Below are 27,201 nucleotides of genomic sequence, written 5' to 3' on the forward strand. Positions count from 1 at the left end.
CTTCCTACCTGCTCGGGCATACAGCGGTAGCTTAAGGCTTCCCACTAGTTTCCCCTCATCCTGGACGTCTCTTCTGTACATCCGCCCAGTTAACTACACCTCCTTCCAGCCCTTTATCAGCTGTTACCTTCTCCACGCAGCTTGCCCTGATCATTCTATCTGAAAAGACGGCTGCGTCCTTGGTACTGGCCACCTCACACTTGCTACGTTCTCCATGTGACGCACTCCCTTCTAAAATAGCACATGATTTTTCTTAAATTATTTTTTTTTGTTTGTTTTTCCTCTTAGAGGTAAAGTTCTAGAACAAAGCCCACTGAGTAAGCACTCAAGAAGGAACACAGAACAGCAAGAAATTATTCCAGCTTTAAAAAATTAGCTGATTTATGGGAAGTAGCATAGAGTTCGGAAAAAAAGCACACTAATGAGGTTGCATTCCCATTTTTTAGACCAGCTTCCATTTCTTACTAATTTTATATATTTATCTATCCATCTGTGTATGTGTTTATATACTTAAAACCCAATCTCTTGGATTTTACATTTCACATTTCTGGATCTTGGTTTCCCCGTGAATAAAGTAACATATTTTGACCAGTTTATCTACCCTGTTTCCCCGAAAATAAGACAGTGTCGTATTTTAAGGTGTGCTCCCAAAGATGCGCTAGGTCTTATTTTCAGGGGACATCTTATCTTTCCTGTAAGTAGGTCTTATTTTCAGAGGATGTCTTATTTTCGGGGAAACAGGGTAAAAGGTCTCTCACTTTTTTAAAATGTTAAAGGTTCACCTGTCATCTTCTTTAATAAAACACAGAAATTTCCAAATCATGGGCAGCGCCTGTGGCTCAGTGAGTAGGGCGCCGGCCCCATATGCCGAGGGTGGCGGGTTCAAACCCAGCCCCAGCCAAACTGCAACAACAAAAAAAAAATAGCCGGGTGCTGTGGCAGGCACCTGTAGTCCCAGCTACTCGGGAGGCTGAGGCAAGAGAATCACTTAAGCCCGGAGCTGGAGGTTGCTGTGAGCTGTGTGATGCCACGGCACTCTACCAAGGGGCATAAAGTGAGACTCTGTCTCTACAAAAAAAAAAGAAATTTCCAAATCATTGTTATTATCGACAGCACCTATCCTCACATTAATTTATTGAATTCTTCTGGATAAGAACTAGATTTCTATCTTCCTAACAAGAGCATGATGGAATTCCAAGCCTTTACGATTATTCCTCACCAGCTGAGAAAAGTTACTTGTCTCTTTTTAGACTTGCTTCCTCTTTTACGACAGAGTAAGAAGTCACAACAGAAAAATTAGGTAACACACACACGATTGTCTATGTCAGTGTCAACCGATGGCATTTTGCCAGCGAGAGTGACGTTTTGTCTCCGGCTATAAACCACGACGCAGCTGTATTTGCCGGACAGGTAAACTGATGATTCTCCTTTCCCGCTTTTCTTCTCATTCCCGAGACAAGGCAGATCTGACGGTTAACACAAAGCACACACAGGAAAAACCACACAACCAAATCAGACCAAAATGGGAGCACATCTGTATCTTTGTAAACATGTCTGTTGGCATTCTTGTTTTTTTCTTGAAAACTGTTATCATCACAGCAGGGTATCAAATATGGAATTCAAGGAAACGCACTTTAATTTTTAAAAACTGCACAATAATGATAGCTCATGTCTCCCCAGCACTATGAAATGAAGGCTATTTCAAATGGCTTATATACATTAACTCATTAACTCCATGAAGGAGGTACAATTATTGCCTATTGAGGAAAGTAAGGCATGAATAGCTACAACTTGCAGACTTTTACACAGCCAGAGACAGGGCTGGGATTTAAAGCCAGGCAATCTGGCTCCAGAGTGTGTGCCCTTAATCTGAAGTCTCTTAAACCCCATGATGTGAATTTTTTTTTTTTTTTTTTTGTAGAGACAGAGTCTCACCTTATCGCCCTCGGTAGAGTGCCGTGGCGTCACACAGCTCACAGCAACCTCCAAATCCTTGGGCTTAGGCGATTCTCTTGCCTCAGCCTCCCGAGTAGCTGGGACTACAGGCGCCCGCCACAATGCCCGGCTATTTTTTTGTTGCAGTTTGGCCGGGGCTGGGTTTGAACCCGCCACCCTCGGCATATGGGGCCGGCGCCCTACCTGCTGAGCCAAAGGCGCCGCCCCATGATGTGAATTTTTAAAGAGAAGATATGTAGGATGCTGCTGTGTGGCAGGCTTTGCAAATCATATATTAAAGCACCCAGAATAAAATCTCAACAAAGTTTGTAATGTCTGAACTCTGGACTGAATTTCTCCAAATAAGAATTCCAGACAGTTATTGTTTCAGATCACCTTCCTCTTCCTCCATTCTCATAAGAAAGTTACTCTTACTGTACTTGTTACTCCAAAAATATACAAATGAGATACCTACTTCCTAAAACATAGGTTGAGTATCCCTTCAAATGCTCGGGACCAGAGTATGGAGGACTGTGAAATACTTGCATTATACCCACCACCTGAGCATGCCATCTGACAATCTGAGATCCCAAATGGTCACACGAGCACCTCCTTTGAGCATCGTGTTGGTGCTTCAAAGGTTTTGGATTTGGAGCATTTTGGATTTGCAGATTTGTGATGCTCAACCCATATTTTGTTTGACACCATACAGGGCATAAAAATGAATTAGATCTAACTCCAGGTCTTAGGAAATTCAATCTAGCATGAGAGACAAGCAACTATCCAAAAAAGAACATCATAAATCCCATGTGGTCATTGCCATGATGAGGCAGAAACATGTTGGGGTGCGTCTGAGGGGGTCTAGAGGATGAAGAGGCCACATCTAATGTGAAGAATGAGTTTTGAGGCCTGTGAAGAATTTGGGCAAATAGAGACTGTGGGAAGAGAACATTATTATAGTAGAAAAATAGATTGAGCAAAAAAAGGAGAGAGAAATAAAATAATCTTTAGGGTAGAGTCCCCATTGGCTAGAATGGGTGAGGAATGGGACCAGCCAGAGTTGGGCAAGATAGGAAGTTTGGGGAGCGGCTATGGGAGGACTTTGAATACCAGGAGAGAGTTCATGAGATAATATACTCATAAATGCTTTTTATATATTAGCTATAGTATACTCAAGAAATGAAAATGAAATAAAAGTAATTTCTGCTTTATAAATGCCGATACTTTACAATCTGTTTCAAAATAAATCCAGTAAAGCCCATTGAATAGTAACACTCGTATATTAAAAAAAAAATTTTCCTATTTGGTGCTATGATCAATGTCTGAACATTTATTACAGCCATTCTACATATCATGAAAGGAGGAACAAATATACAAACAGATTATCTGGGGATTAAACTTAGGCACTAAAAATCTTCCCTCCAAATCCAACGGCCATGAGAACCAAGGAGTCACTTTTCTTTATTGATTACTCACCTCTTATCCTTGAACTCTGTTGATACAGAACAGAGGGAGAGTGACTTATAAGCAAACTGTGTCACCAAAACTTAGGTATTTTCTCAAAGAGGGACTTCACTCAGAGATTTTTATCTTTCATATAAATGTTTAATCTGCTTAAAATTTTATTTAGAAATCCCTTAGGAGACTAGTACTGGAAATCAGAGAAACTATTTCATTAGAGTGAACAAATGGCAAAGTGACTTAGTAACAGAAAACACAGATGGCATGAAAACAGGACCAAAATTTTCTGATTGTGTAAGATCTCTGGCAAGAATTTTAACATTTTTGCGCTTGGTTCTCAGAGCTAAAAAAAAAAAGATTTGGCTTAAATTGTCTCTATGATCCCTTAAAGCTCAGACATACTGATTTTAATTATGTAATAACCCCACACATATTCAAAATATACATTGATCTGAGGTTATTTAGGGCTAGAATCTCTAATATATCACTTAGTATGTCTCAATGAGATCACACTATTAACAGTACGAAGATCCTCTATTCAGTAAATCCCACTTAAAATGGCAGTAGTGACAAGTATCATAGATTATTAAAAGATTTCAATCCAAAATACATCAAACAAAATTTCAAGGTGACATATTATCAAGGACGAAGAAAACTCAACAATTTTCAATAATGAATTTCCCAAGGATTTTGAGAATCCCTGCATTGATCCCATTGATGTCAATATAGTTTACTGAGCAGACAGGGGAGTGTAGATCATTGGCTGTGTATTTCAGCCTCCATAGTGCAGAACTATTAAAATTAGAAGAATTCATATTCATTTGAACCTGAACTTGCTTGTCAAGGGTTAATTTAGATGGCTCCCTGATATCATCGAAAGAGAAATATTTTTTAAAAAATGAAGTAATTATATGATTTTTTTCTCATTTTCTATGTAAATTGAAGCCTTCACACATTGCACGACATTAATTTTTTCTTCCTTTTGAAGAATCTTAAGCCTTGTTTGAAGGGAAAAACTGTAAAATTCAGTTTGCTTTAAAGATTATAGGAAGGAAAGATCAGAGTTTAACACAGAACTCTGCCACTAATCATTCTTAAGATTTGCTTTGTAGGCAATACTTAGCATCCTTGTAACAATCAATGGTTACTGATTCCTTTTGTTCCCAGAAGAGCTAGCAATTATGACCCAGAAAGCTCTACCAAGGGATTACAAACAAATGCTAACAAGAGTTCAATTCCACTGTCCTTAGATCATTCCATTTATTTATGGAGCTTTTATTGTTGTGACACTAACGTTTTTCATAAAACAAGTACTTCCTGCTACTTAGCTAAGGAAGAGGCAACTCTGAGAGTCATCAGGTTAATCGTGGTCAAGACTGTGGTTAAGGTCTCACTCACTCTCTCCCCCAACCCACCCAGTGAGAAACCACAGGTCTGGGCCATCTGCTCCATAAGCTCTGACGCTTTGGGAGACGGGCTTTAGAACAGGGTGGCAGAGAGTAGGATGGAGCAAGGTGCAGTGAGATCACTGGAGGAGAAGTAATGGTGGGTAGGAAGTGGCAGAGGAAAGAGGAAGCCAACTGCAGGATGGCAAGTAAGAAAGAAAAGGAGTGAAAAGGAGGAGCTGGAGAAATAAAATCACATCACACCTTAAAGCAACACAGGTAACGCAGTTAAAATGTGAGTGATCTAGTGTTGCTTGCTTCCCTATGAAGTAACTTTTCCCTCTAGTGGAAACTCATTACTGTCTTCATCACACCCACATTCCTTCCAAATGCATATGCATGTGTGCATAATTAGTTTAATTTTAAATTATGAGCTTTTAAAATAAAATGAATTATGGAGATTTTTTTTATTAGAGAATTACATGCATATTAACTTCTGTACTAGCTTCTGCTTCAAATAGAGTTCATGAGTTTCCCTTTTGGCTAGAACACCACCTCAAGAAAGGCAATTCAAACACTCAACTGCAGATGTCTGAGAATTACAGGAAGTCAGGTCTTGGTGTGTCATACCATGCTGCAGACGAAAAATAAAAAATGCTTTATCTGAGGGAGCTTTCCGTTATATTTTATCTAATTTTTTTGAGTCTATCAGTTTATATTATCAGAATATTTGCTTTTATCAGAATAAAGCAAACATTTCCATTGCACAAACAAAAAACCTACTCCCAGGTAAAAATCTGCCCTAGGTTGTTATCATATATTTTTCCCTTACAAGGAGCTGCCTCCTTGCTCCAAAATTGATTTGGAGTTCAATTTCTGCAGCAAATCTATTATACTTGAATTAATAAGAATCCAGATGATAAAAGCATGGAAGTTCTCATGTATCTCTAATTATACTCTAAAAAATAAATGAAAGTACAATGTTACACTCATTACTATACATTTTTGTAAAAGGAAATCTGTTACAAAATTACATTTATCCGGAAGCAAAGTCACTATGGTATAACAAAAACATCAAAGCCCCTTAAGTACACAGATCAGAACAGCACTGTTTCTTTCCATTTTGTAGGATTGTGACCAATAATCCAGCTAATAAGATTTCATTTTAAGTTCATTGCCACTAGGATCTCCAATATATATTTAAGGGACAATTGTTTTCTACTTCTGTAACAATTTTTTTTCTCTTCTACTTTTTACAAACCTCTAGTAATTAAGAGGCTGGAGTTTTTTCTGTTCATACCTCCAATCCTATTAATAAAAAACCTTTTCATCCACATTTCTAAATAATTTTATCTACCCAATTTTATTTGTTCATTACCAAACCATTTTCCTTTATTTAAAATAGTATGAGGATGAATTATATGTATATATTTAATTATAATTTTAATGAAATTTCAAACATTTCTATGTTTGATTTAGCTCACATACGATTCATTAATCTATGTAAATTGTTATTTCCATGGTTTTTGTCAAACCAAATCTTGAAAGCAGTGCATAGACCTTAATTCCTATCTTTGTGGGTGAGGAAATCCCAGTTTGGAGCAATAAAAACAGTAAGGTGAACACAATCTTTATTCAGACCTTCTCAACCCAGCTCTCACTTAGTGCTACCTCTAAACTGTGTGGCTTCCTTTCTACATTCTCATCCTTCCCAGAGAGAATGCTTCCTTCACGGGTTCAATTTCACTCACTGCTCTGTCTTTTTTCTTTTCTACAAATAACTCTTCATCATTCTGCCTTTATGATAATTTGGCAGATAATGGTGGTTTTTGGATATTACCCAAAGAGAAATAATTTACGTATTCTACCCAATTCTTATGGTGGAAAAATCACTTTTTATGGCACTCAAGACATTAGTAATGTTCTATATCATTTTAAGAAATAAAAAATTAATTCACTTGTAAAGATCCCTTATAATTTATTCCTAGAAATGTTAACACTTGTACACACATATGTGAACCCTAGAAAATAAAGCACTTATTTTTTACACCCTGTCCTAATGACAAGTTTTTCTTCATACAGAGTAACCTATTTTGTCCTCATTACAATCTCTCCAGAATTTCAGACATTAACATCTGCATATGTTTGGATGTAAAAACTAAATCTCAAGTGGTAAAGTGATTTGCTCAAAGTCATACAGTTTACCTGTGATAGAGCTGGCCTTGGGTCTCAAATGTCTAGTACGATTTTTACTTTATTGGGATGCCTCTTCAGGTCTCCGCTACTTCTAAGCTTTTCCTAAGATTCCCCCAAAACTCCCAAACTTACTCTCCAAACTGTAACAAAACCACTGCTAAGATCAAAGGAGAAGAAGAACAAAATGAGGAAGGGTGTCAAAAGCCGAGAGAGAAATTGGTACTGGACTTCTATTGACTATGCTTTAGACCTAGGACTCGGTATTCTCCAATATCTCCTTTAATCCCCCAAAGGCCCCAAGACATATGTACTGCTATTGTCACATATAAATAAGGAAACAGACTCAGACGGAGGATCTCACTTGCTCACGGCCATGAATAGGAACGAGCAGGCTTGGCAAGTTTGCCCAACTGGAAAGCTAATACCACAAGGGACAGAGATTCAGAGTTTTAAGAGACTTCAGAGGTAAATACATTAATAATCTGCCTGCAACATGAATCTCCCTCAATGGTGTCATTGTTGGAATACATTCAGTAATAAGAAATTCACTTCTTTCCAAATAAGTAACATATTTTAGTTGAGATGGCTTTGTTTAAAAATCCTCCCATATACTGAACTGATGGGTGTTGGATGCCCAGTCTCCAGAGAGGTGTCTTATACTGACTGAATCATAAAGGTAAAATTCTCTTCTCCAAAGAAGACATCTTCAGTAGAGCAAGGGAAGTTTTACCAATTAGGATAAGTAACAAATGGGAAAATCAAACTCTTTTAAGTGATGATAATATATACTATTTGAATATATGTCTATAATAAACACTAAAAACAGTATGCAGGAAAAAAGTGGGGTGTGGCGAAAGAAAGGTCACTTTGGTGTTAGTTTCAGAACTGCTTCTAATTGGCTATAGTGACCTTGGGCAAGTCACTTCACTTTTCCAGACTTGCATTTTCTCATCTGGGAAGTGACCCAGATAATCCCCAAGAATGTTCAACATAGGAAATTCTACAATTATAAGACATCAATTATATTGTTCAGAAATAACCTTTGAATACACACACGCACACACACACACACACATACACACAGAATAGGTCAAATTCCTGGGAGCAAAGATTGTAACAATCTTTGAGATAATACAGGTCAAGTTTATTCACTTCTAGTCAATCTAGTCAACACTCTTCATGTGAATAGTATATGAACCCATGTTTTCTTCGGTTTGAGAATTAAACAACTAATGGCAGATTCAAGCCTTTCTCTGGACAGTAAAACTAAAGCCTTGGGGAATATTTTAATACTCCTCATGTTCTAAAAGTCAAACAAGCCATAGAAAATAAAACCAGAATATACAAACAAAAATATTTACAGCTACCAGCTTTCTGAAAATAATCTTATAATCTTTATTTACATGCTAGAAGAATTCTGTCTATACTTTCCACCTTAAGAGAGAGTTCCTTGAGTCAAGAGAATCGCCTAAGCCCAAGGATTTGGAGGTTGCTGTGAGCCGTGTGACGCCACGGCACTCTACCGAGGGCAATCAGGTGAGACTCTGTCTCTACCAAAAAAAAAAAAAAAGAGAGAGGAGTTCCTAAAGGATATTACTGGATAGATATTATTTTCCTAACTACCCCCAACAATTTTTTCATTTTTTTTTTTTTTTTTGAGACAGAGTCTCACTATGTCATCCTAGGTAGAGTGCCATGGCATCACAGCTCACAGCAACCTCCAACTCTTGGGCTTAAGCGATTCTCTTGCCTCAGCCTCCCAAGTAGCTGGAGCACAGGTGCTTGGCACAAAGCCCAGCTATTTTTTTGGTTGTAGTTGTCACTGTTGTTTGACAGGCCCAGGCTGGGTTTGAACCCTCCAGCTCTGGTGCATGTGGCTGGCGCCCTTGCCGCTGAGCTACAAGCGCCAAGCAACCCTAACAATTTGATTCAACGATGCCACATCTCCCAAACAGGAACCGCCCAAGGCTGCCCGGCCTGTTGGTAGCAAAGGTGGGATTGGCATCACTTTAAGATAAAAGACACGGCTGGGCAAGTGTTCAGTATTCAGCAGATAAAAAAGAGAAACACACGAGGGAACAACAGAATTAGAAGTGAGTGACATGAGGGCAAAGAGGAGAAATGCTGAATTCAGAGGGAGACATACAAGAAAGTAAAGAAATACCCCTCAATGAGCGATGCAACTAGAGTTTTAAAATCTGCCAGAACAGAAGCTCTGGGAGGGCAGCTGTTCTGCTTCCCACCACCACCTAACGAGTCTGGAACAGTACCTGGCCCACTGTAGGCACTTAACATACACTCACTAATGAAGAAAAAGAGGAACAATACAAGAAAAGTAAATTTGATGTTCAGCAAAGATAATAAAAAGGGAAACACAAACATAAAAGCAGACACGTTGGAGTTTATAGTTTAGCGGAAGGTTCAGCAGGGTCAGTGCACAAGGGGTACGCTGCTGGCTCCTGGGGGGGTCTAGATAAGTCATCACCATTTTTTATGTCTAGCTTTTTCAATCTATAAAATACCTTTTCATCTATGCTTTAAAAAGAGGTGTTATTAACTTGGGAGGCTGAGGCAAGAGAATGGCTTGAGCCCAAGAGTTTGAGGTTGCTGTGAACTATGATGCCATGGCACTCTACAAAAGACAAGGGTGACAAAGTGAGACTCTGTCTCAAAAAAAGAAAGAAAGAAAGAAAGGGTGTTATTAAAAAGGCAAAGGGAAGAGGAATAACAAGGATACGTGGTGGGAGATAAGAACTTTCTGGGAGTGCAGAAACAGGGACAGGCAAAAGTCAGAGGGGAAACTGGCACTGAACTCACTTACAGGGGGTGGGAGGAAAGAGGTTTTTAAAAAAGGACCAAAAGTTTAATTCACTGTGCCAGTAAGAAACTGTTACATTGCTCACTGTCTGGACACCTTTTTGGTATGTTTGTTTGTAATATGTATAAATGCCATTCAGTACTAAAATGCAGTAAATAAAGTTACATACGTAAAGACAGTGAAGATGCTTTCGTATCTTAGAATGTAATGACGTATTGCTACATAAAGGCAAAATGACACAATTAGAAAACTAAGCAAGATTCAAGAGGTAATTGGGAAACAGGGAAGAAAAAGGAAGGAAGAAGGCGGATCTGGGTGTCACAAAGAAATAAGGAGGGAAAATCTAAGTGGGTGTGCAGGAAAGGGGTGAGCCATCTAGCTACAGAGAAGAGCTCGCCCTCAGGAACACGAGCTGTTTTCAAAAGCAACCCGAACTCTGTATAGATGATCAAATACAAAGGGGGAAAGACCACCAGGACTGCAAATTTAGTAAGAACAAAGCAGTGATATGAACAAATGGTCTTAATTGAAGTACTTCACTTATCGAATGCTACTGAAACTACCAGAATTAGTCTCTAACTAAGTCTCCAGAACAGGGATAAGATGATGGGAGGAAACGGCAGTGGTGTGTGTTTAAATTCTGGAAGACAGGGTTCTATTTTCCACTACTTCAGATTTCACTAAATTTTTCTGAGTTGAGTAAATTTTAGCACAAAGAATTTCACTAGAATTTCTGAGCCTGGGTTTCCTCATCAGTAAATTTATAAAATTATTTGGTTCAAACTGAAGATCCTCCATTCCTTACAGTTTCTAATGTTTTTGGCATAAACAAGTAGGGTTAAAGTGAAGGTATTTAAAATAGTTGCTCAGAAATACCTACAAATATCTTTACCAGGAGTAAGAAGAAAGATCCGTTGGAATGTGAATGGATGCCATGTTGAAACTGAAAGGAAGAAATGAGTCCCCTGGTATACTTAATTCATCATGCTGATCTTTTCCCAGTGATAGGGATTCACATTGTCATGGCCGTACGATGGCTTGTCATGTAACCCAATAAAAAGACTAAAAAAAAAAAAAAGTTTGGTTTAAGATGAAAATACCAATACATTTCTGTATCCAAGAGTCTATTGTCAAGCACAGTCTCCCATCCAAAAAACATTTTCATTCAAGATGATACTACAGCTTCCTGGCTACAATTTAATTAATCAGCTCTTTTTATGCTAATCTAAATTTGAAATCTCCCCAAAAGTCAGTTCTATCCATATGAATGGTAAGAAAAATTTTAAAGCCCAGACAAAGAAAGCAATTAATGATTCAAGTATTATGGGACTCACACAATCAGTGATGTAGGAAGAACTAGTAACCAAACAGAAAAACTTCAGAAAAAAATACGCAGAAATATATATATCTGCATATACACATTTTATTCCAGTTGCTCTGTTAGATTCCTTAAGATCTACGTGTATACATAAATAATGTAAAAACATGATATTATATGGTTTTATGAAAGACCCACTTTAGAGAATCTGACATGTACACTATACCTATAGAACATTTTTCCTTCTATCTTGATAAAGACAAAGAATGCTGCAATTTCACAAGAGTCAATGAGGAAGGAAGTAATTCTAGCATTCACAAAATAAAACCCTAATCCTAGCAGGTAGCTCGGTTGGGGAGTAACACTGCAGACCCAATTACTGGGATCACTCTCTTCCACTCTCTCAGGCTCCAGGAAAAGAATCAATTAGCCCTCCACAGACTGCGACCTTGAAGGCTAGTGCTCTGGGGATAATATGCTGAATATGCTGAGACAGAAAATAGAAGAGGGACAATAAAATCCTCAAGCCACCAAAAAGCATATTTCAGATATGATAATGTCATCTTAAAACATAAGCCCAGCAGATTAGTTCATGTTTAAAACATGGCATGATAAAAGTTCTAGTTCTTTCTGTGACTAGTTAAAAAGAATGGAAGAGATTACAAAATGACAATCCCATTCTCAATTCTTCTCTTTTTCCTTTCCTTTATTGCAGTGGTTCTCAACCTTCCCAGTGCCGCAGCCCTTTAATACAGTTCGGGTGGGTTGACCCACAGGTTGAGAACCGCTGCTTTACTGAATGGTTACAACATTTTATAAACAATAAAAACAGTTTAGAAGGCTCTGCAAACAAAGCTGCCTGGCCCGATCCCTTTCCCCTCTCCCCACCCCAAATTTAAAATTAAAAAAAGAATTTTTAAGATACTAGTGTTTTTTACTTATTTATTTATTTAGGCGCCAGTCCAAAAAACTAGCACATTGTTTCTTTATAGGCTTTAAAGTGTTAACCAACTGTCTACCACTAACTTTTCAGGAGAAAACTACTTCCTAGTCTGTTTTTCCCAGTTTATAAACTCTGATGCACTTCAGAACACTGCAGCTCTGTGTTGGGCCAAATTGGCTACAGTGACCCTTAGGCAGCAGTCAATTTTTTCCACTTACTGCAAATGCCACAATATCAATGCCCTGGTTTGGAAAGAATAAAATAAAATAAAAAACCACATGGGACATAGAACCTATTCAAACACTTAGCAGAGGAATTTACCTACAAAAATAATTTCTCGAAACTTCACAACATACTTGCTGACATGGTTCTAGGTAAGGAAAAATGTGCTGCATGTTTTATTTGCTTGATTTCCTCAGATGACAAAATTATAAGATCTACTTAAAGAGTTTTTCAAAGGGCCACCGTTCTTTTTCCAGGCAACTAAACCCATGCGGGCACATCTTAATTAAAGCCTTACAGTTTAAAATGATAAAGGCAAAGAAGTAACCTTATCTTCCTGGCGAATTTGCTTTTTGCAAGACCTGTACTTGCTTTTTATAGCCTGTCATTTCATCTGGGTATTATTTCTTGGCCACTTTGCCAGGTGGGTGGAGGCAGCGAATGCAGTGATGTTGGTCAGACCTTTAATGATGCTTCAGGGATTTGACAAGGATACAAGGCAGCGTGTGCATGGAGGAGGCTTTCCCTAATTACACCTGGAAAATAAGCTTCTTTTTAAATCCTTTTTCATCTTCACCACTGAAACTGGTATGTGAAATAATCTTGAATCGCAAGCACAGATCCAGTTTAATCAAGTTTTCTTGTGTTTCTATAACACATTGCTCTACTTCATGCCAAACATCGTATCTGGAAAAGGTATTCTTAACTCTTCTTCATGACCAGCGAGAGGGAAAACAGAAGGGGTACTTCATCAGAGACTCCCCACCTTCTCTTTCAACTCTAAGGGATTTTACACATGTTATGAAGAACTAAATTCTCTGATCTTCTACTTTTTCTTACTCAGTAAATAGTCATCATTGATTTAAAAATAGAACAAAAATAAACTACAAACATTTTTAATGAAAGGCTACAAAAAACTCCTCCCTTCTCTATTGATGTTTAAACAATCTGACTGCTCACGGTTTCACCCTTGTCAACTTTCCACTGTAAAACTACTGCAGTGACCCAGGAAAAACAGCAATATATTCTTCTGTATTGTTTTAAGAGCGTGGCTCTTTCACCCACAGCTTATTAAATCAGGCTGCTGCAATCTGTGGGGTGAAGATGAGACACACATCTTAAAAAAAAAAAAAAAAAAGATGTATATACCTTACTAATGGATCTTATACTTTTTAATGACTGCCAAGGAAGCTATTTAAACATTTAATTACAGAAGGCAAAACTAAGTTGGGGAAATCCCTTCCTGTAGAATCTTACTGTGTCCTGCACAAAATAAAGCTTCCCCTAATGAACGCTCAGTAAGACAGACTACAATCTGGGCAAGACAGCCGTGGTCTTGAGCTGGTGGGGAAGAGCACGGCCAGTGTTTTAAGACTTGCTGTAATAGCCCAAAGGACCAACTAAAATACAAAGGTGGGGAGAAGTGGTTAGGGAACAGGAAGAAGAGACAGAAAAAGACAACAGGAATAGCTTGGGGTGCTGGGAGGTAGATGGTAGTGGAACCACGTTACAAAGTCTACCAAGGGAAAAGGACACCACATAAATACTCACTGGTAGATGGAAATCACATTTATATATAAAGGAAGGGCTGATGTTTTAATTTTTTAAGGTGCTAGAAACAAATTGAATCTAACTTAAATGCAAGTATGACTTACAGATGCTGAAGTTTTACAAAACCCCAGATTTAACATCCAGCCAGAGGGAGCTGCTGTTAGAAAGACCTGGATCCTGGTTTGGATCAGGAGCCCCCAAGACCTTTTTATGATCCCTGAGATGCCAGCCGGCACCTCTCAGTCACATGATTCACTCCAACAAAGCCAAGCCACTAAAATGTAAGCAGGGACACAGAGCCCGGTGCTTTGGAGATCACCTTTTGGGACCTCTCGCCCACCCATTCCTGTGTTCATTGCCATCGTCTGTCTCTCTCTACTTACAAAGTTTAGGAGCAGTTTGCAGATTAGTTTCTGTTGTTTGTGGCTGAGTTGCTGACTTGGGCGTTCTCACCTCAGGGTTCCGGGTGGGTGAAGGGAAGGATGGCGCAGTGGACGGCAGGAAAGAAAACGCAAAAATACGAGTCTTGGGTGTCAGTGCTGCTGAAGGCTCAGAGGATGTGACAGCCTTGTCAACTCGCACTGTGACTTGAAGCTCAGTTTCAGATTGAGCCCTGGAGACAGGTGAAGTGTATGCCTCAGAGGACACCCAACCAGCTGAGGCAGCAGTTGAATCCAGAGAAATAATAGGGTCTTGGCCTAACCCCCCAGGGTCCAGGTGAGTGGGAGAGTCGTACTCAAATATCTTGTCCACAAATACCCACTTGAGGCCGGCAATGCAGAGGCAGAGGCTGACCAGACAGGCCAGAATGGGGACAATGCAGATCTTCTCAGAGTTGAGGCAGCCTCTCAGGCGGTCGGCTTCCAGGCACACACAGCCGGGCACGGCCAGGCCCACGAGCCTGGGGGTGCCCCCGTCCTCGGTTTGGGGCCCTGGCATGCCCTCTAGAGACTGGTCTGCACTCAGCTGAGTGGAGGGGCTGGAGGACCTCTCTGCAGCTCCCTCAGACATATCTGGGGAATCAATCTCCATCGGCTCACCTCCAGAAGGCCCAGCTGCTCTCATGGTCCATTACCATGCAGAGCCCCCCCCAACCAAATGATACAGCATCTTAGAGGGGGAAATCGATAAATAGTCCATGTCCAAGGTCATTATCCAAAGCAAGAAGAGTTCAAGAAGAAGAAACAGGAAAAAAGAAAAAGAAAAAAAAAAAAAAACACCTTCTAGCAACACTCCCCTTCCCCCCAAAAAGTATATGGTAATAATTCTTGAGCTGCTGTTTCTGGGCCACTTTCCTAGTTCTTTCCGAAGCTTCTGCGAACCATCCCCGCCGGTCCAGAGGGCAGGGGCCAACAGAGAAGCAGCAGGGCTCGCCGGCTTATTAAGTAAACCAGTAGCCCAAACTGAAAGGCATGGTTCCCACCTCCAGCCTCTGAAGCCGGTGTCTGCTCAGATGGAGGAAACAAGCGTCATGCGGGAGCAGCAGAAGCAGAAGCAGGACCGGCGGCGGCGGCAGGGGCAGCAGCATCCTGTGGTGTTAGCGCGGCACGGAAAGCGGCTGAATCATGACGGAGCAGCAGGTGCCTGCCCGCCGAGCATCCCCGCGGACCGCAGCGTCGCGGCGCCTCCCTCCCGCCCGGCTCCACCCCGCCCGCCCCGGCCACTCTTTGTCCTCCCCAGCGCTCCTGCACTTTCTCCCTCTGCGGCTCTGCTCTCCTCAGTCTCTCTCTCTCTCCCCTTCTCATCCAAACACGTTCTTCCTGGTCTGTCTCTCCTGCCCTCTTCCCATCCCCTCCCCCAGCCCCCACTGTCTCTCCGCACTCTGGACCTGCTGGCTGGTCTGAGTAAAATCAGTGTACCCAGAACACAGAACTGCCAGTGACTTCCTATTTTATCCAATTAGAAAGAATAAAGGCCATCAAATCAAAGAGAAGCAGGCAGGCACCAGTTAAGCGGAGTCCTCGGCCCCTTTTCCTCCTTTTTTCTTTCTCTGCAAAAGGAGCCCCTTCGCCCTCCACCCCCACCTGGCTTTATGTCTTGCTGTCTCTCTTTCCTTCACCCACTGTTGGGTCAGAAAAAGCCAGGGATCGATGCTAGCAATCTAACAAAGCTGGGATGGGGCGGGGGATGTAGGTGGGACCGTAGGGGTTGGACCTGAGGCTGGCACAGCCTGATATCTGATTCCTCCCTGGAGAGGTAAGCTTTTTGAGAGCAATTTCTTCCAGCCTGCAGCTGAGAGACAGCTTCCTTCCCGAGCCCTCTAGTAAGTTGTGTTCACCAAGAAGACTGACTTTCAATCATCAGTTCAAACATTTTTTCCCCTAACCATGGACAGCTCTGCCTTTAGCTCTTTTTTTTTCTCCTTTCTGCAAGACTTTGTAAGGCCCAGAGTGAAATGCTGAGTGTGGCCAGGGGAAGGGAGTGCTCTGAGGGAGGGATGGGAGTCTGTGTATCTCCATTCTGGTCCCCTCTCCATTTCCATTTCCCTTGTCCCACCCAGGGCAACTAGACTAATGTCAGACTAACAAGAAGTGCTGGCAACTAAGAGAGCAGGAAGGGAGCACAGACTACCACTTGGTTTTCAAACTCGCCTTCCATTGTGACTGCACACGGCGGAGATCTGAATTCCCCCGGCACTGTAATATATACCACATGTCCTCAGCTCTACCCTCGCTGCGAGTGTTAAGAAGTGTTTTCTATAAGGGCATGCCTTCTGGGTTAGGTTTCAGTAGCTTTACCTCACAGATATAGCTTCAATGCTGGATATTTGTTTTTCTTTTCTCTTAAAAATTAAAAAAATCATTAAAATCCTGGAAGAAAGGCACTGTCATTAACAGAGAACTCACGCCCCGCCCCTCCCCCAGGCATTCTGCTGCCTGTCTGCACAGGCTATATGCCTCTGAACCTTTCATCTGTACTTACCGTGCCTGGACGTCTGAATGGTTTCCAGGGAACCATTTTGTTCCCCTATGTCAATAGGAGTCTTTAAAACTCTCTCTAAATCTATACCACATATCTATCACATGAGTCCCAGAAGTGGTAAAATTTAGAGCTCAACTCCTGAGAAGATCTGTTTTAAGCATGTTATATTTTGTACGGCACCATCTTAACTGAAATACGTCTAAGCTTTAAATGCCAGGAGATAAGAATATGATCATTTCCTTGGAGATGAGATTACTGGGTACTTATAAATGATTTAAAGGGTATTAATTCCTTCAAATGTGTTTGTAGTGCTATAACTAACAACAACAAAAGCCTGAACCAATTTGCATAATTGTAACCATGACTATGACAAGGTTATGGACAAAATGAGTTCTCCTTAGTTCATCTCTCTATGACCTGCTTTCATACACCCATAACTGGTGTATAAAAATAATTCCTATGCTTTTTTTGTAGCTTTAACTATTTGATTTTAAAGTAGTAACAGCTTTCTCATACAGATTCTAACAACAGACACAAAAATCTAGATTGAAGCATTTGAAGTGTTCAAATTGAAAGATATTAAGATCTTAATTATCAATATCCATGTAAATATTCAAAAATAAAGTAAGCAGGCAAGTGTTTAAGGTAAACTAGGGTAATCTGTAATTCCTTCAAAGATCACCCAGTTTATTCTGGGAGGCTGAGGCAGGAACATCATCACTTGACCTCAGAAGTTCAAGCTCAGCAGCTAGGGCGCCAGCCACATATACCAGAACTGGCGGGTTCAAAGCCAGCCTGGGCCTGCCAAACAACAATGACAACTATAAACCAAAAATAGCCAGGCATTGTGGCAGGTGCCTGAAGTCCCAGCTACTTGGGAGGCTGAGGCAAGAGAATTGCTTAAGCCCAAGAGTTTGAGGTTGCTATGAGCTCTGATGCCACGGTACTCTACCAAGGGGGACAAAGTGAGACTCTGCAGGGGTCCGCGAACTTTTTTTTTCTTTTTTTTTTTTTTTGGCCAGGGCTGGGTTTGAACCTGCCACCTCTGGCATATGGGACTGGCGCTCTACTCCTTGAGCCACAGGCGCCGCCCTCCGCAAACTTTTTAAACAGGGGGCCAGTTCACTGTCCCTCAGATCGTTGGAGGACCGGACTATAGTTTAAAAAAAAAAAAAAACTATGAACAAATTCCTATGCACACTGCACATACCTTATTTTGCAGTAAAAAAACAAAATGGGAACAAATACAATCACACTGCCTCATGTGGCCCGAGGGCTGCAGTTTGAGAACCCCTGGACCAATGCATCATATAAAGGATAGGACAAAACAACAGAGACAGAATTCTGTGGGGTGCTACAATTACTCTTTCCCCTGGACTACACAAATCAGACTTTGGTGTATATATATGTGTGTGTGTCCTCCCTGGAAATGTATTTGATGAAGCGCGTGATAACTTATGCTAAGATCAGCTTGAAGACAGCCAGCTTCTTATAAAGTTGTTTTTTTTCTCCCCACCAAATTGGAAGATGGATGCAATTGGGGAAACGGAAAAGGACAGGAAGCAAAGAATAAAAGAAATTCTCCCTAACTTCTACCCTTGGGACTAGAAGCCAACAGTTGCCTTGCTTTCACCAAATCCTCTGACAGGGGTCCTCAAACTTCGGCCCACAGGCCATGCATAATCTTTTTTATTTTTTTTTGTAGAGACAGAGTCTCACTGTACCGCCCTCAGTAGAGTGCCGTGGCATCACACGGCTCACAGCAACCTCCAGCTCTTGGGCTTACGTGATTCTCTTGCCTCAGCCTCCCGGGTAGCTGGGACTACAAGCGCCCGCCACAACGCCCGGCTATTTTTTTGTTGCTGTTTGGCCGGGGCTGGGTTTGAACCCACCACCCTCGGCATATGGGGCCGGCGCCCTACTCACTGAGCCACAGGTGCTGCCCCATGCATAATCTTATTTAACAAAAATAACAATGGACGTATTTTAACGCAGTAAAGGAAATTTTGGTTAAAAATAAGGAAGAAATGCCTCTGATAGTTGTCAGTTGAAAACAAAATCAGTAGAGTTTTAAAAACGGAAGTACTAGAAATTGGTTTATTCTTAAGCACAAATTATTTGTTTAATGTTCAGTTGCTGGTCAGCTGACTCTGTAAACTGGCCCCTAAATCAAACCAGAAGAAATATAGTCAGTACACAGAATAGCATGTTATTTACAGTGAACGCTCGGGAAATACGTGTTTATTTTTAAATCTCCTGCTTAAAACAGAAATGGCTGAGCATAAGATTACACACATGTGAAGCAGTTACGAATTACTGTAAGAAAGTACCAGCTACTCAAGAGACTCTTGAAACTTCACATGAACTCATGTGTAAAATAACCCATGCACCTTACCCAGAACAAAGGAACCTTGGGGAAAGAAAGTACCTGAAGTGTTCTCCTTTTAAACGCAGTTGAAATTTCCAATTCTGACTTTAGCCAGAAGAAACATCTTATAATACACATTTTTCTTTACAGTATACACTGTTCTTTCTCCTTGTTGCTAATCAAAATGAAAAGATAAAGTTGCACCAAAGGGAGAAAAAAAAAGTAGTAAAAATATATATAGTCTCCAGAACTGAGTCAGCATTCCAAGTGAGCAGACAATAAGGCTGTGAGGTCATAATCCTGTGATGCTCACAGAAGCAGGTGTGGAAACTTTCTTTGCATTGTTACAATTTTTATTACTTTAAAAATAGGAATTTGAAAGTCAAAAGATAACAATATATTATGATTTGACCTCCAACTCAAAACTTTCTATCATAAATCACACAATATGTTGCTAGAGTCAGTTGTGCCAAAGGATAACTTGTATTTTTCTTTTCTTTCTATGTCAGAAATTATTTGGATCAAAAAACTTAGGTTTAATGCAAAGACCAACTGTAAGCTCAATAATAATTAGAGTCAAAGTCTCCGTCAACAAAATGTTGGAGCTAGAACAGTCCTTACCCATGAATTTTACTTTATACAAGAAGAAAAACATTCCCAAGAGGTAAAAGTAACCAGCCTGGAGTCACATAGGAATTAATTTCAGGGTCGGGACTAGAATTCACATTTATTGCTTCTACCTTTCAATGAGTTTCTACTAAGGAAAGCTCTTTAGTTACGTACTGCCAACGTAGATAGAAACGCTTGATTGGGCAGTTCATATTTTTTATTCCCAAAGCCATGGATGAGCTGGATATCTCACTTTGGCTCGGCCCCCGTAGCTCAGTGGTTAAGTTGCCGGCCACACGCACCATGGCTGGCAGGTTCAAACTTGGCCCGGGCCTGCTAAACACAATGACAACAACAAAAAAACAGCCAGGCATTGTGGTGCATGCCTGTAGTCCCAGCTACTTGGGAGGCTGAGGCAAGAGAATGCTTAAGCCCAAAAGTTTGAGGTTGCTGTGAGCTGTGAGGCCACAGCCCTCTACCAAGGGTGACATAGTGAGACTCTGTCTCAAAAAAGGGAAAAAAAAGAAAGAAATATCTCACTTTGACCCTTTCCCTGGGACTGTTTCTGCTTTAACATTTATTCAATTTAACCCTTCAGTGACCACTTGTGATCCCAACTCTACTTAACAGCCCTCTTTCTGGAAAGATATTTATATACCAGTATTCACACTGGCAAATCAGTTACTCAGCAGCATTTTATCAAACTAAGGGAATACATAGCATGTGGGCTACAAGAACTCAACATTTTTCACTGAGAACAGGCTAGAGATTGGACATTACCTAGGTGGTGAAAACACTGCAGTTACCTTTACTGCACACATGCCAAGGGACAGAATAAAGAGACTCCAGGCATAGATAGGTAGGAAGTGTCATCTCCAGGAGTAAAGACTGTCACCTCAAAATAGGAGTCACTGTAACGCGCAGTAGTTCAAACACATAGTATACCAAGAATTGCTAATACCTGAACATTGGGTGGCCGGGGGCAAGGTTATATCCTCTTTTAATGTAGAGAATTAAAAGAATGGGACGGGGGGGAGGAGAAATTGTCAGGGAACAGGAAAAAGGCAGTGCCTGCTGGCCAGAGGTTAACTAGAAACCTCAGATCTGAATATGGTGGCTTATTATTATTATTTTTTGTAGTTTTATTTTTGGCAAGGGATGGGTTTGAAGCCCCCCCCACCCCGTATGGGGGCCCCTACTCCTTGAGCCATAGGTGCCGCCCTGAATATGGTGGCTTATTTAAAACAAATGTTTATTCTTATTATAAAAAAGTTTATTCTACTTGCAGGCATAATCTATTACCTACATATTATTTTAAAGGATGTAATAAAATATGTAGTATGCGTAACATGGACACTGAGATTTGGGAGTGGGAGAATGAACTATTATATGCAACTTACTTGAAAAATAAAATAAAAACAAAATAAAAAGAGTTGATGAGTAGATGGACGATAAACTTTTGAGAGGCAAATATAGAAAAACATTAATGGTAACATCTAGGTAATGGATATAAGTTTAATATACAGTTCATTTAGTTCTTCTATATGTTTGAAAATTTTATAATAAAATGCTGGAAAAAATATACTTTTCTTAATTTATGGCAGTTCCTGGCCACCTCGATATGCTATAGTTAAGTTTCATTATAAAAATTCATTTCATATGACAGACAGACAAAATAATCCTCCAATTCTGCACTTAGCAACCTACACTTGTTTATTGAATTCCCTTCCTCCATTGTGTGTCCCCCTTCCCCCCAAACATACTGCCCAGCCCTACCACTTTCACTCTAAGGAAGTGATTTTTAAGATGAATTTCAACATTATGTCAAGGGCAAATGATTCACATAATTTGAACCATTATCTGATGACAGTGAGGGATCGTCATATGGCAAACCATTAATTGCTGTACAAAGTCTAAGAGCTTTTTCTGCCCCCCCATCCCCCTACTCCATACACTTATGTATTAAGAAGGGATTTTCCCTAATGCTATAGTTCCATCCCTAGGGAATTGGAACGTCTATGAATAATGTGACTAGGCAAAATGTAAAGTTCCCACTACTGGCAAAATCAGAAGGGTTGGATGGTAAGATTTGTTCTGCTGAAATAAACAGAATCTGTGGATTGTGAGATACTCCACGTCTAATAAACGCTTCCAACGGTCCCCTGGTTGGTGGATGCTATAAAGCCAGAGCTTCCTGTGTGGGTTGAGCATCTCCACTGCGGTATTTATTACCCAGTTATTCCTACAGATATTTTATAAACTATTAAATATGTATGACAGAGTACAAAGCCCTCTAAAAGCATCTGTATTTAACTAAATCATGTCACTGACAGTAAGAGGCGGGCACAGCGATTTAACTTAGCAGGAAAAGTACTTTTACGTACCACACAGTGCAGAGAGTTTCAACCATAGCCTTTCTTTTGACCTCCACACACCTTCGATAGAAAGGACGGGCTTGACTTAAAAGGGCTGAAATGCCTTAGATAGAATTCTACAATGAAGCTTAAGTCTTTTGAAGTAGTTCTCAAAAAGTTTTCCCTGAGACACTGTCACAACTCTGGCACTAGAGTTAACCCATCTTCAGGTTAGTGTCTTCACCCAGGGTAATGCCTGGACTCAGCCTATTCCCGTCCCCCAGGACGTCCTTCCACGTGTCTACTCCTGTCACTGGTGTCCATCTGGAGATCTTCCTCATTCTTCCTTCCAACCCAAAAAAGATTACAAGGAAAAAGTTCTGGGTGGGAAACTTCGGGATACGTCGAAAGTTAAATTACTGTTACCCATTCACACCCTTAATACCAAAGACTCTAGTGAGGTAAGTAGTACTCATTAAGCACTTTCACAAGGTGCCTGAGCCTTTGGCAATGGCAAAGAATAGCAGAGGGATGTACAAATTAAACAAGAAAAAGGGCCATGAGAATGTAAAACATTTTTAGCCATCTCAGGTTTTACGATAACCTATGGCTGGGGAAAAAATGTGTTGAGTGAGTACAAAATAATTCTCTTTCTGTCAGAAAAATCAGAGCTAAATGCTTGAGTCGTGCTACTCAAAATGAAATGGCGTTACTGTAATTCAGCCAACATTCAGCACCTGACCAGGAAATGTGTTCTTCTGCATTTAAACTAACTCCTTTTTCACAAGCTGGCAGGTAAAAAATAGGAAACCTCAGGATGACCTGCTTTTCAAAAGCAGATTTCAAATTTTAAGGTCACTGTATTAGTTATAATAAAAATAGCTACCATTTCCAAAGACCTAATCTATATGTTAATTTATTTAGCATGTCAGCCACCTATCCTTCTAAAGAACAATTACTAAGCAGCCGTGTATGTAGTGGGCATTGTGCTACATTTTATAGATTTGGTAGCAGGACATTAAATAATTTCCATCTTACAGTCACTCCTTTTTTTTTTCCTGAAATAGCAAGTGAGATCTGTAGAGAATGAAGGCATGATTCAGATTTTGAGAGTGGTAAGACTGAGTCACCTTAGGAAATGGAATTGATGGCTGACTCTGAGAGACAGCAGGTCAGACTTTGTGCCAAGTGACATACATATATCAGTCCTTATTTATAAGGTTCTGCAAAGTAAGTGGTATGATTCTCATTTTACAGATGGGAAGAGTAAGGCTCAGGAAAGATACAAAAATAGCCCATGATGACACAACTAGTAATGGTAAAACCATCTGATTTCAAAGAGCATTTTTCCTACAACTATGTAACTTTATATTACATTAACAGCCATAGCCAGGGAAGAAGACTTTCAAAAAAAAGGTCACAAATATCAATTACATAACAGCTTATTTTTTGTTAAGCTCTACAGTAAAATTTTTATTTGAATCTACACAAGACTGAAATGCAGGGAGAGGGAAGAATAAGAAGAAAACAAAATATAATAATGAGACTGTTCATGTTCACATACACTACAACTTCCCCTCTGGACAGATTAATTTCTCAAATCAGTGTAATTTAATGCCCAACATGAGACTGTCCACTGAATTATACTGTATGGCTCAATACTGGCCACGATGAAACCAACCCATTTAATTGACGCTGCTGGTAAGTATATGAACCAAAAAACGTCAACATTACTCTGCGGCAGGATGGCTTTCTCTTGCATATTTCTTCTAACATCGAGAAGGCACATACCATAAACTCACTCAGAACTTAGGAGGAAAAATACGTTCTCTTTTCAATGTTTTCTAAAGAAATTTTGTGAGTGTTTGAAAACACTGTGCAATTATAGCAAGTTAGAAATTACTCAAATTTAAAATGAAAAGGGAAGATTTGTTCTTTAGTTACTGCTGTTTCTGCCACAGATTTCCCATTTATTCTTTAAAATATAAGCTTTTTTTAGATTTTCTCAGATGTGTGCAAGGTTGATCTTGTTTCTGTCGCCTTTGGTAACTTTATTCAACATTCAATGATTATTAACAGCAGCACCTGATATATATACAAGACTGTGAGGAAGAAGAGGGAGGTCTCGGGGAAAACAACATCAGTTGGCCCTTCCATGGTATCCATATTCTAATGGAAGAATCAGTTTTCCTAATGTTAGCCTGGCATAAAGGCTAACATTAGGAAGTCCACAGTCTTCTAATGGATTCTATTTGTGTGGCTGACACACTGCAGGGTTTTGTTTTGTTTTAATGAGCCTGTCAGGCAACACTGTTTACTGTATACGTATGTCTAAGTATCTAAGATTTTCTTTCACTCAAGATCCAGTTTGAAAATGTTTTCTTCTGATAGTGTTTTGTTTTGACAAGTGATATTAGAAGAATGTAGAGATTCGATTCTAGACGGGACAGAGCAGGGCGAGGCAGGAGACCTTTGGAAGTATCAGACAATCAGAGGCCAAAAAACATAATGCATATGTTTCCAATCTCAGCAACCATCAAAACAAAACGTCCACCAAAACAGACGAGGCCAGAGCCATAATGTAATGATGGGCTGATCTTTTTTTAAGTTTTGGCTTGTTTTGGATGGTTGGATTAAAATAAATTAAAATATTTATATATTTTGTGTATTATCTTTTTTGTGAATGGAAAACTTATTTTCCAGTGGATCCAATGTAAGTTTTAAAGTACAGTTATTCAAATTTCCTGATTTCTTTTTTTTTTTGAGACAGTTTCACTTTCTTGCCCTGGTAGAGTATAATGGTCTCATAGCTCACAGCAACCTCAAACTCTTGGGCTCAAATGATCCTCTTACCTCAGCCTCCCAAGTAGCTGCAACTACAGGAGTCCCCCACAATACCTGGCTATTTTTAGGACAGAGTCTTGCTCTTGCTCAGGCTGGTCTTGAACTCCTGAGCTTAAGCAATTCACCTGCCTTGGCCTCAAAGAGTCTGAGCTGTTGCGCCTGACCTAAATTTCCTGAATTATTAAAGAACTGTGTTAACTATATAGAAATTCTAAAATTTCAGCCAAGAAAAAAAGATAGTCAAAATCAAAAAGAAAAAATTGAATTACATGCATACTGATAAGGATCTAATGATTAAATTTAAAAATTAATTTTTTATAAAACCTAGCTTAATCAATAAGGAAACTTGACACCAGTCAAAAAATAAGTATTACATATTTTGATTAAACATCAGTTGTGGTAACAACTTGGTTCTGCAAAATCATTGGCATGTCAGATATGCTAAAGTTAGAAGTTATCATCTTCATAAATGAATGAGCTGCTCAAAGATGAATAAAGATGGTACAAAGAAATCAATAATAAAATGATCAAGGTTAGGGCGGCGCCTGTGGCTCAGTCGGTAAGGTGCCGGCCCCATATACCGAGGGTGGCGGGTTCAAACCCGGCCCCGGCCAAACTGCAACCAAAAAATAGCTGGGCGTTGTGGGCCGGGAGGCTGAGGCAAGAGAATCGCTGAAGCCCAGGAGTTGGAGGTTGCTGTGAGCTGTGTGAGGCCACGGCACTCTACCCGAGGGCCATAAAGTAAGACTCTGTCTCTACAAAAAAAAAAAAAAAAAAAAAAATGATCAAGGTTAATATCCTTTATCTAGTTTGAAATGTAATTTTTCCTTCTTTCAATTAATCCTGATGAAAATATACAGGGTCCTAGAACAACAAGCTCTTCACTCAATATCTCAGTTTGAATTTTTTATCCTTACGACGTAACCTTAATGCTGAACATTGTCACTCTGGGACATGTTCAATTATGGCCTGTCCAGTGAAGACAAGGGCGTGTACTGTGGTGAAACTCAACCATTCTACATCAGCATTGCTTGAAGGTACATTTTAAAAGGACATTGCTAAAATGATTTACATGTTTAAAAATGGGTTTCTCTTATTTAAATACTAATTTCTCTGATGCTCAAAAATGAAACGTTAATGTTTAAGTACCTATGTTTATAAACACTTTGAGGTTAAAAGGATGAGTATACATTACTTACTTTGCTATTAATTTGTTAACATAGCATCTTAACTTCTTCATTGTAAAAACAAAACTTTTTTATACCACCAGGCTACTTGGGGCATCAGTTATTATCTTTTTGCTATTGTTCTTAAAAACAAATGTGTACACACACCCCAAAATCAATGGATTCTATGCAAATTAAAAGAGGTTTTAACATTGAGTAGAAATGAGGTCTAATTCCCAGCTTAACATCCCTCATGCTTTCCATGTTGAATTAAACGTGCAGTTTAGTTATTAGCAAGGTATCCTTTTTATAGCTCTTGTTTATGTCTACTATAAATACCATAAGCATTCCATTAACATCAACCCAGTGATTAATGCATATACCATAGTCAGGCCCTAATCAGTGATCATAACTGCCCATAACTATTTCCACAGCTGTTCATCTCCCAGCTCTTTTACCCTGCCTAACAAAGAAATGCCGACAAAAGTCCAAGGGTTCATGTAGTTACAGGAAACCACATGCATTATTTATAAGGACGCAGAGGCTAGAAAGTTCGGCTGTGCCACTTATCCTAGCAGTAGCAGGCTCTAAGCTATTGGCAGTAGGAACCTTGCCAGCACATTAGAAGATGAGCTAGAAGGGATCCCTGCCAAATAAAATAGCTAAGTAATAACAAATGTTAAAACAGGAGAACCTTGCGGGTTGGAGGGAGTCTTGAGATCACTCCTGAAGCACAATTCAGGAGATCACCCAGCTTTCAATACAGAGGGAGGAGTAGTAATTCCAATTAATTCTTTGTGTCTTATCTTATGTTGAGTGCTGGCTTTTTAATTACAGTCATGCATTCTTTTTTTTTTTAATGCTACTATAGTATTTGTACACAAATGAGAAATTACAATTGGTATAAAAGAGGTATGTGCACAGTAAGAGATTGCAAGTTCGGGGATGATTAATTTTGTATTTGTAGTGTCTACACTTCTAAACAATTTGCATTGTTTAGAAATCCTTATTATTGTTTTAGTGGTCCAGGAAAAATCAGTATGTTTTTCCCTTTGATTTCCAAGTAAAAGAAATGCAGACACAAAAAAGTCACAACTTCTCTTCTTCAT

General features: G+C 39.8%; 1 protein-coding gene and 1 long non-coding RNA gene across 5 annotated transcripts in view; both read right to left on the bottom strand.

The window, feature by feature from the left end:
- The window catches only part of NRG1 (neuregulin 1), a 1,208,564-nt gene that overhangs the window by 111,735 nt on the left and 1,069,628 nt on the right, over positions 1 to 27,201 (bottom strand). The window contains exon 1 of one of the 4 annotated variants that reach the window (XM_053578491.1): positions 14,213 to 14,913. The exons of the other annotated variants lie outside the window; for them this stretch is intronic. Coding sequence (XP_053434466.1) covers positions 14,213 to 14,894 — 682 coding nt within the window. The 5' untranslated portion in view covers positions 14,895 to 14,913. Of the gene's footprint in view, positions 1 to 14,212; positions 14,914 to 27,201 lie in introns of those variants that run through there. 4 annotated transcript variants of the gene reach the window in all.
- On the bottom strand, positions 15,205 to 15,414 carry LOC128576382 (uncharacterized). The gene has a single exon (XR_008377360.1). It is a non-coding gene; the product is annotated as an uncharacterized LOC128576382 (long non-coding RNA).

Source organism: Nycticebus coucang, chromosome 24, assembly GCF_027406575.1.
Source record: "Nycticebus coucang isolate mNycCou1 chromosome 24, mNycCou1.pri, whole genome shotgun sequence".
Classification (NCBI taxonomy): Eukaryota; Metazoa; Chordata; class Mammalia; order Primates; family Lorisidae; genus Nycticebus; species Nycticebus coucang.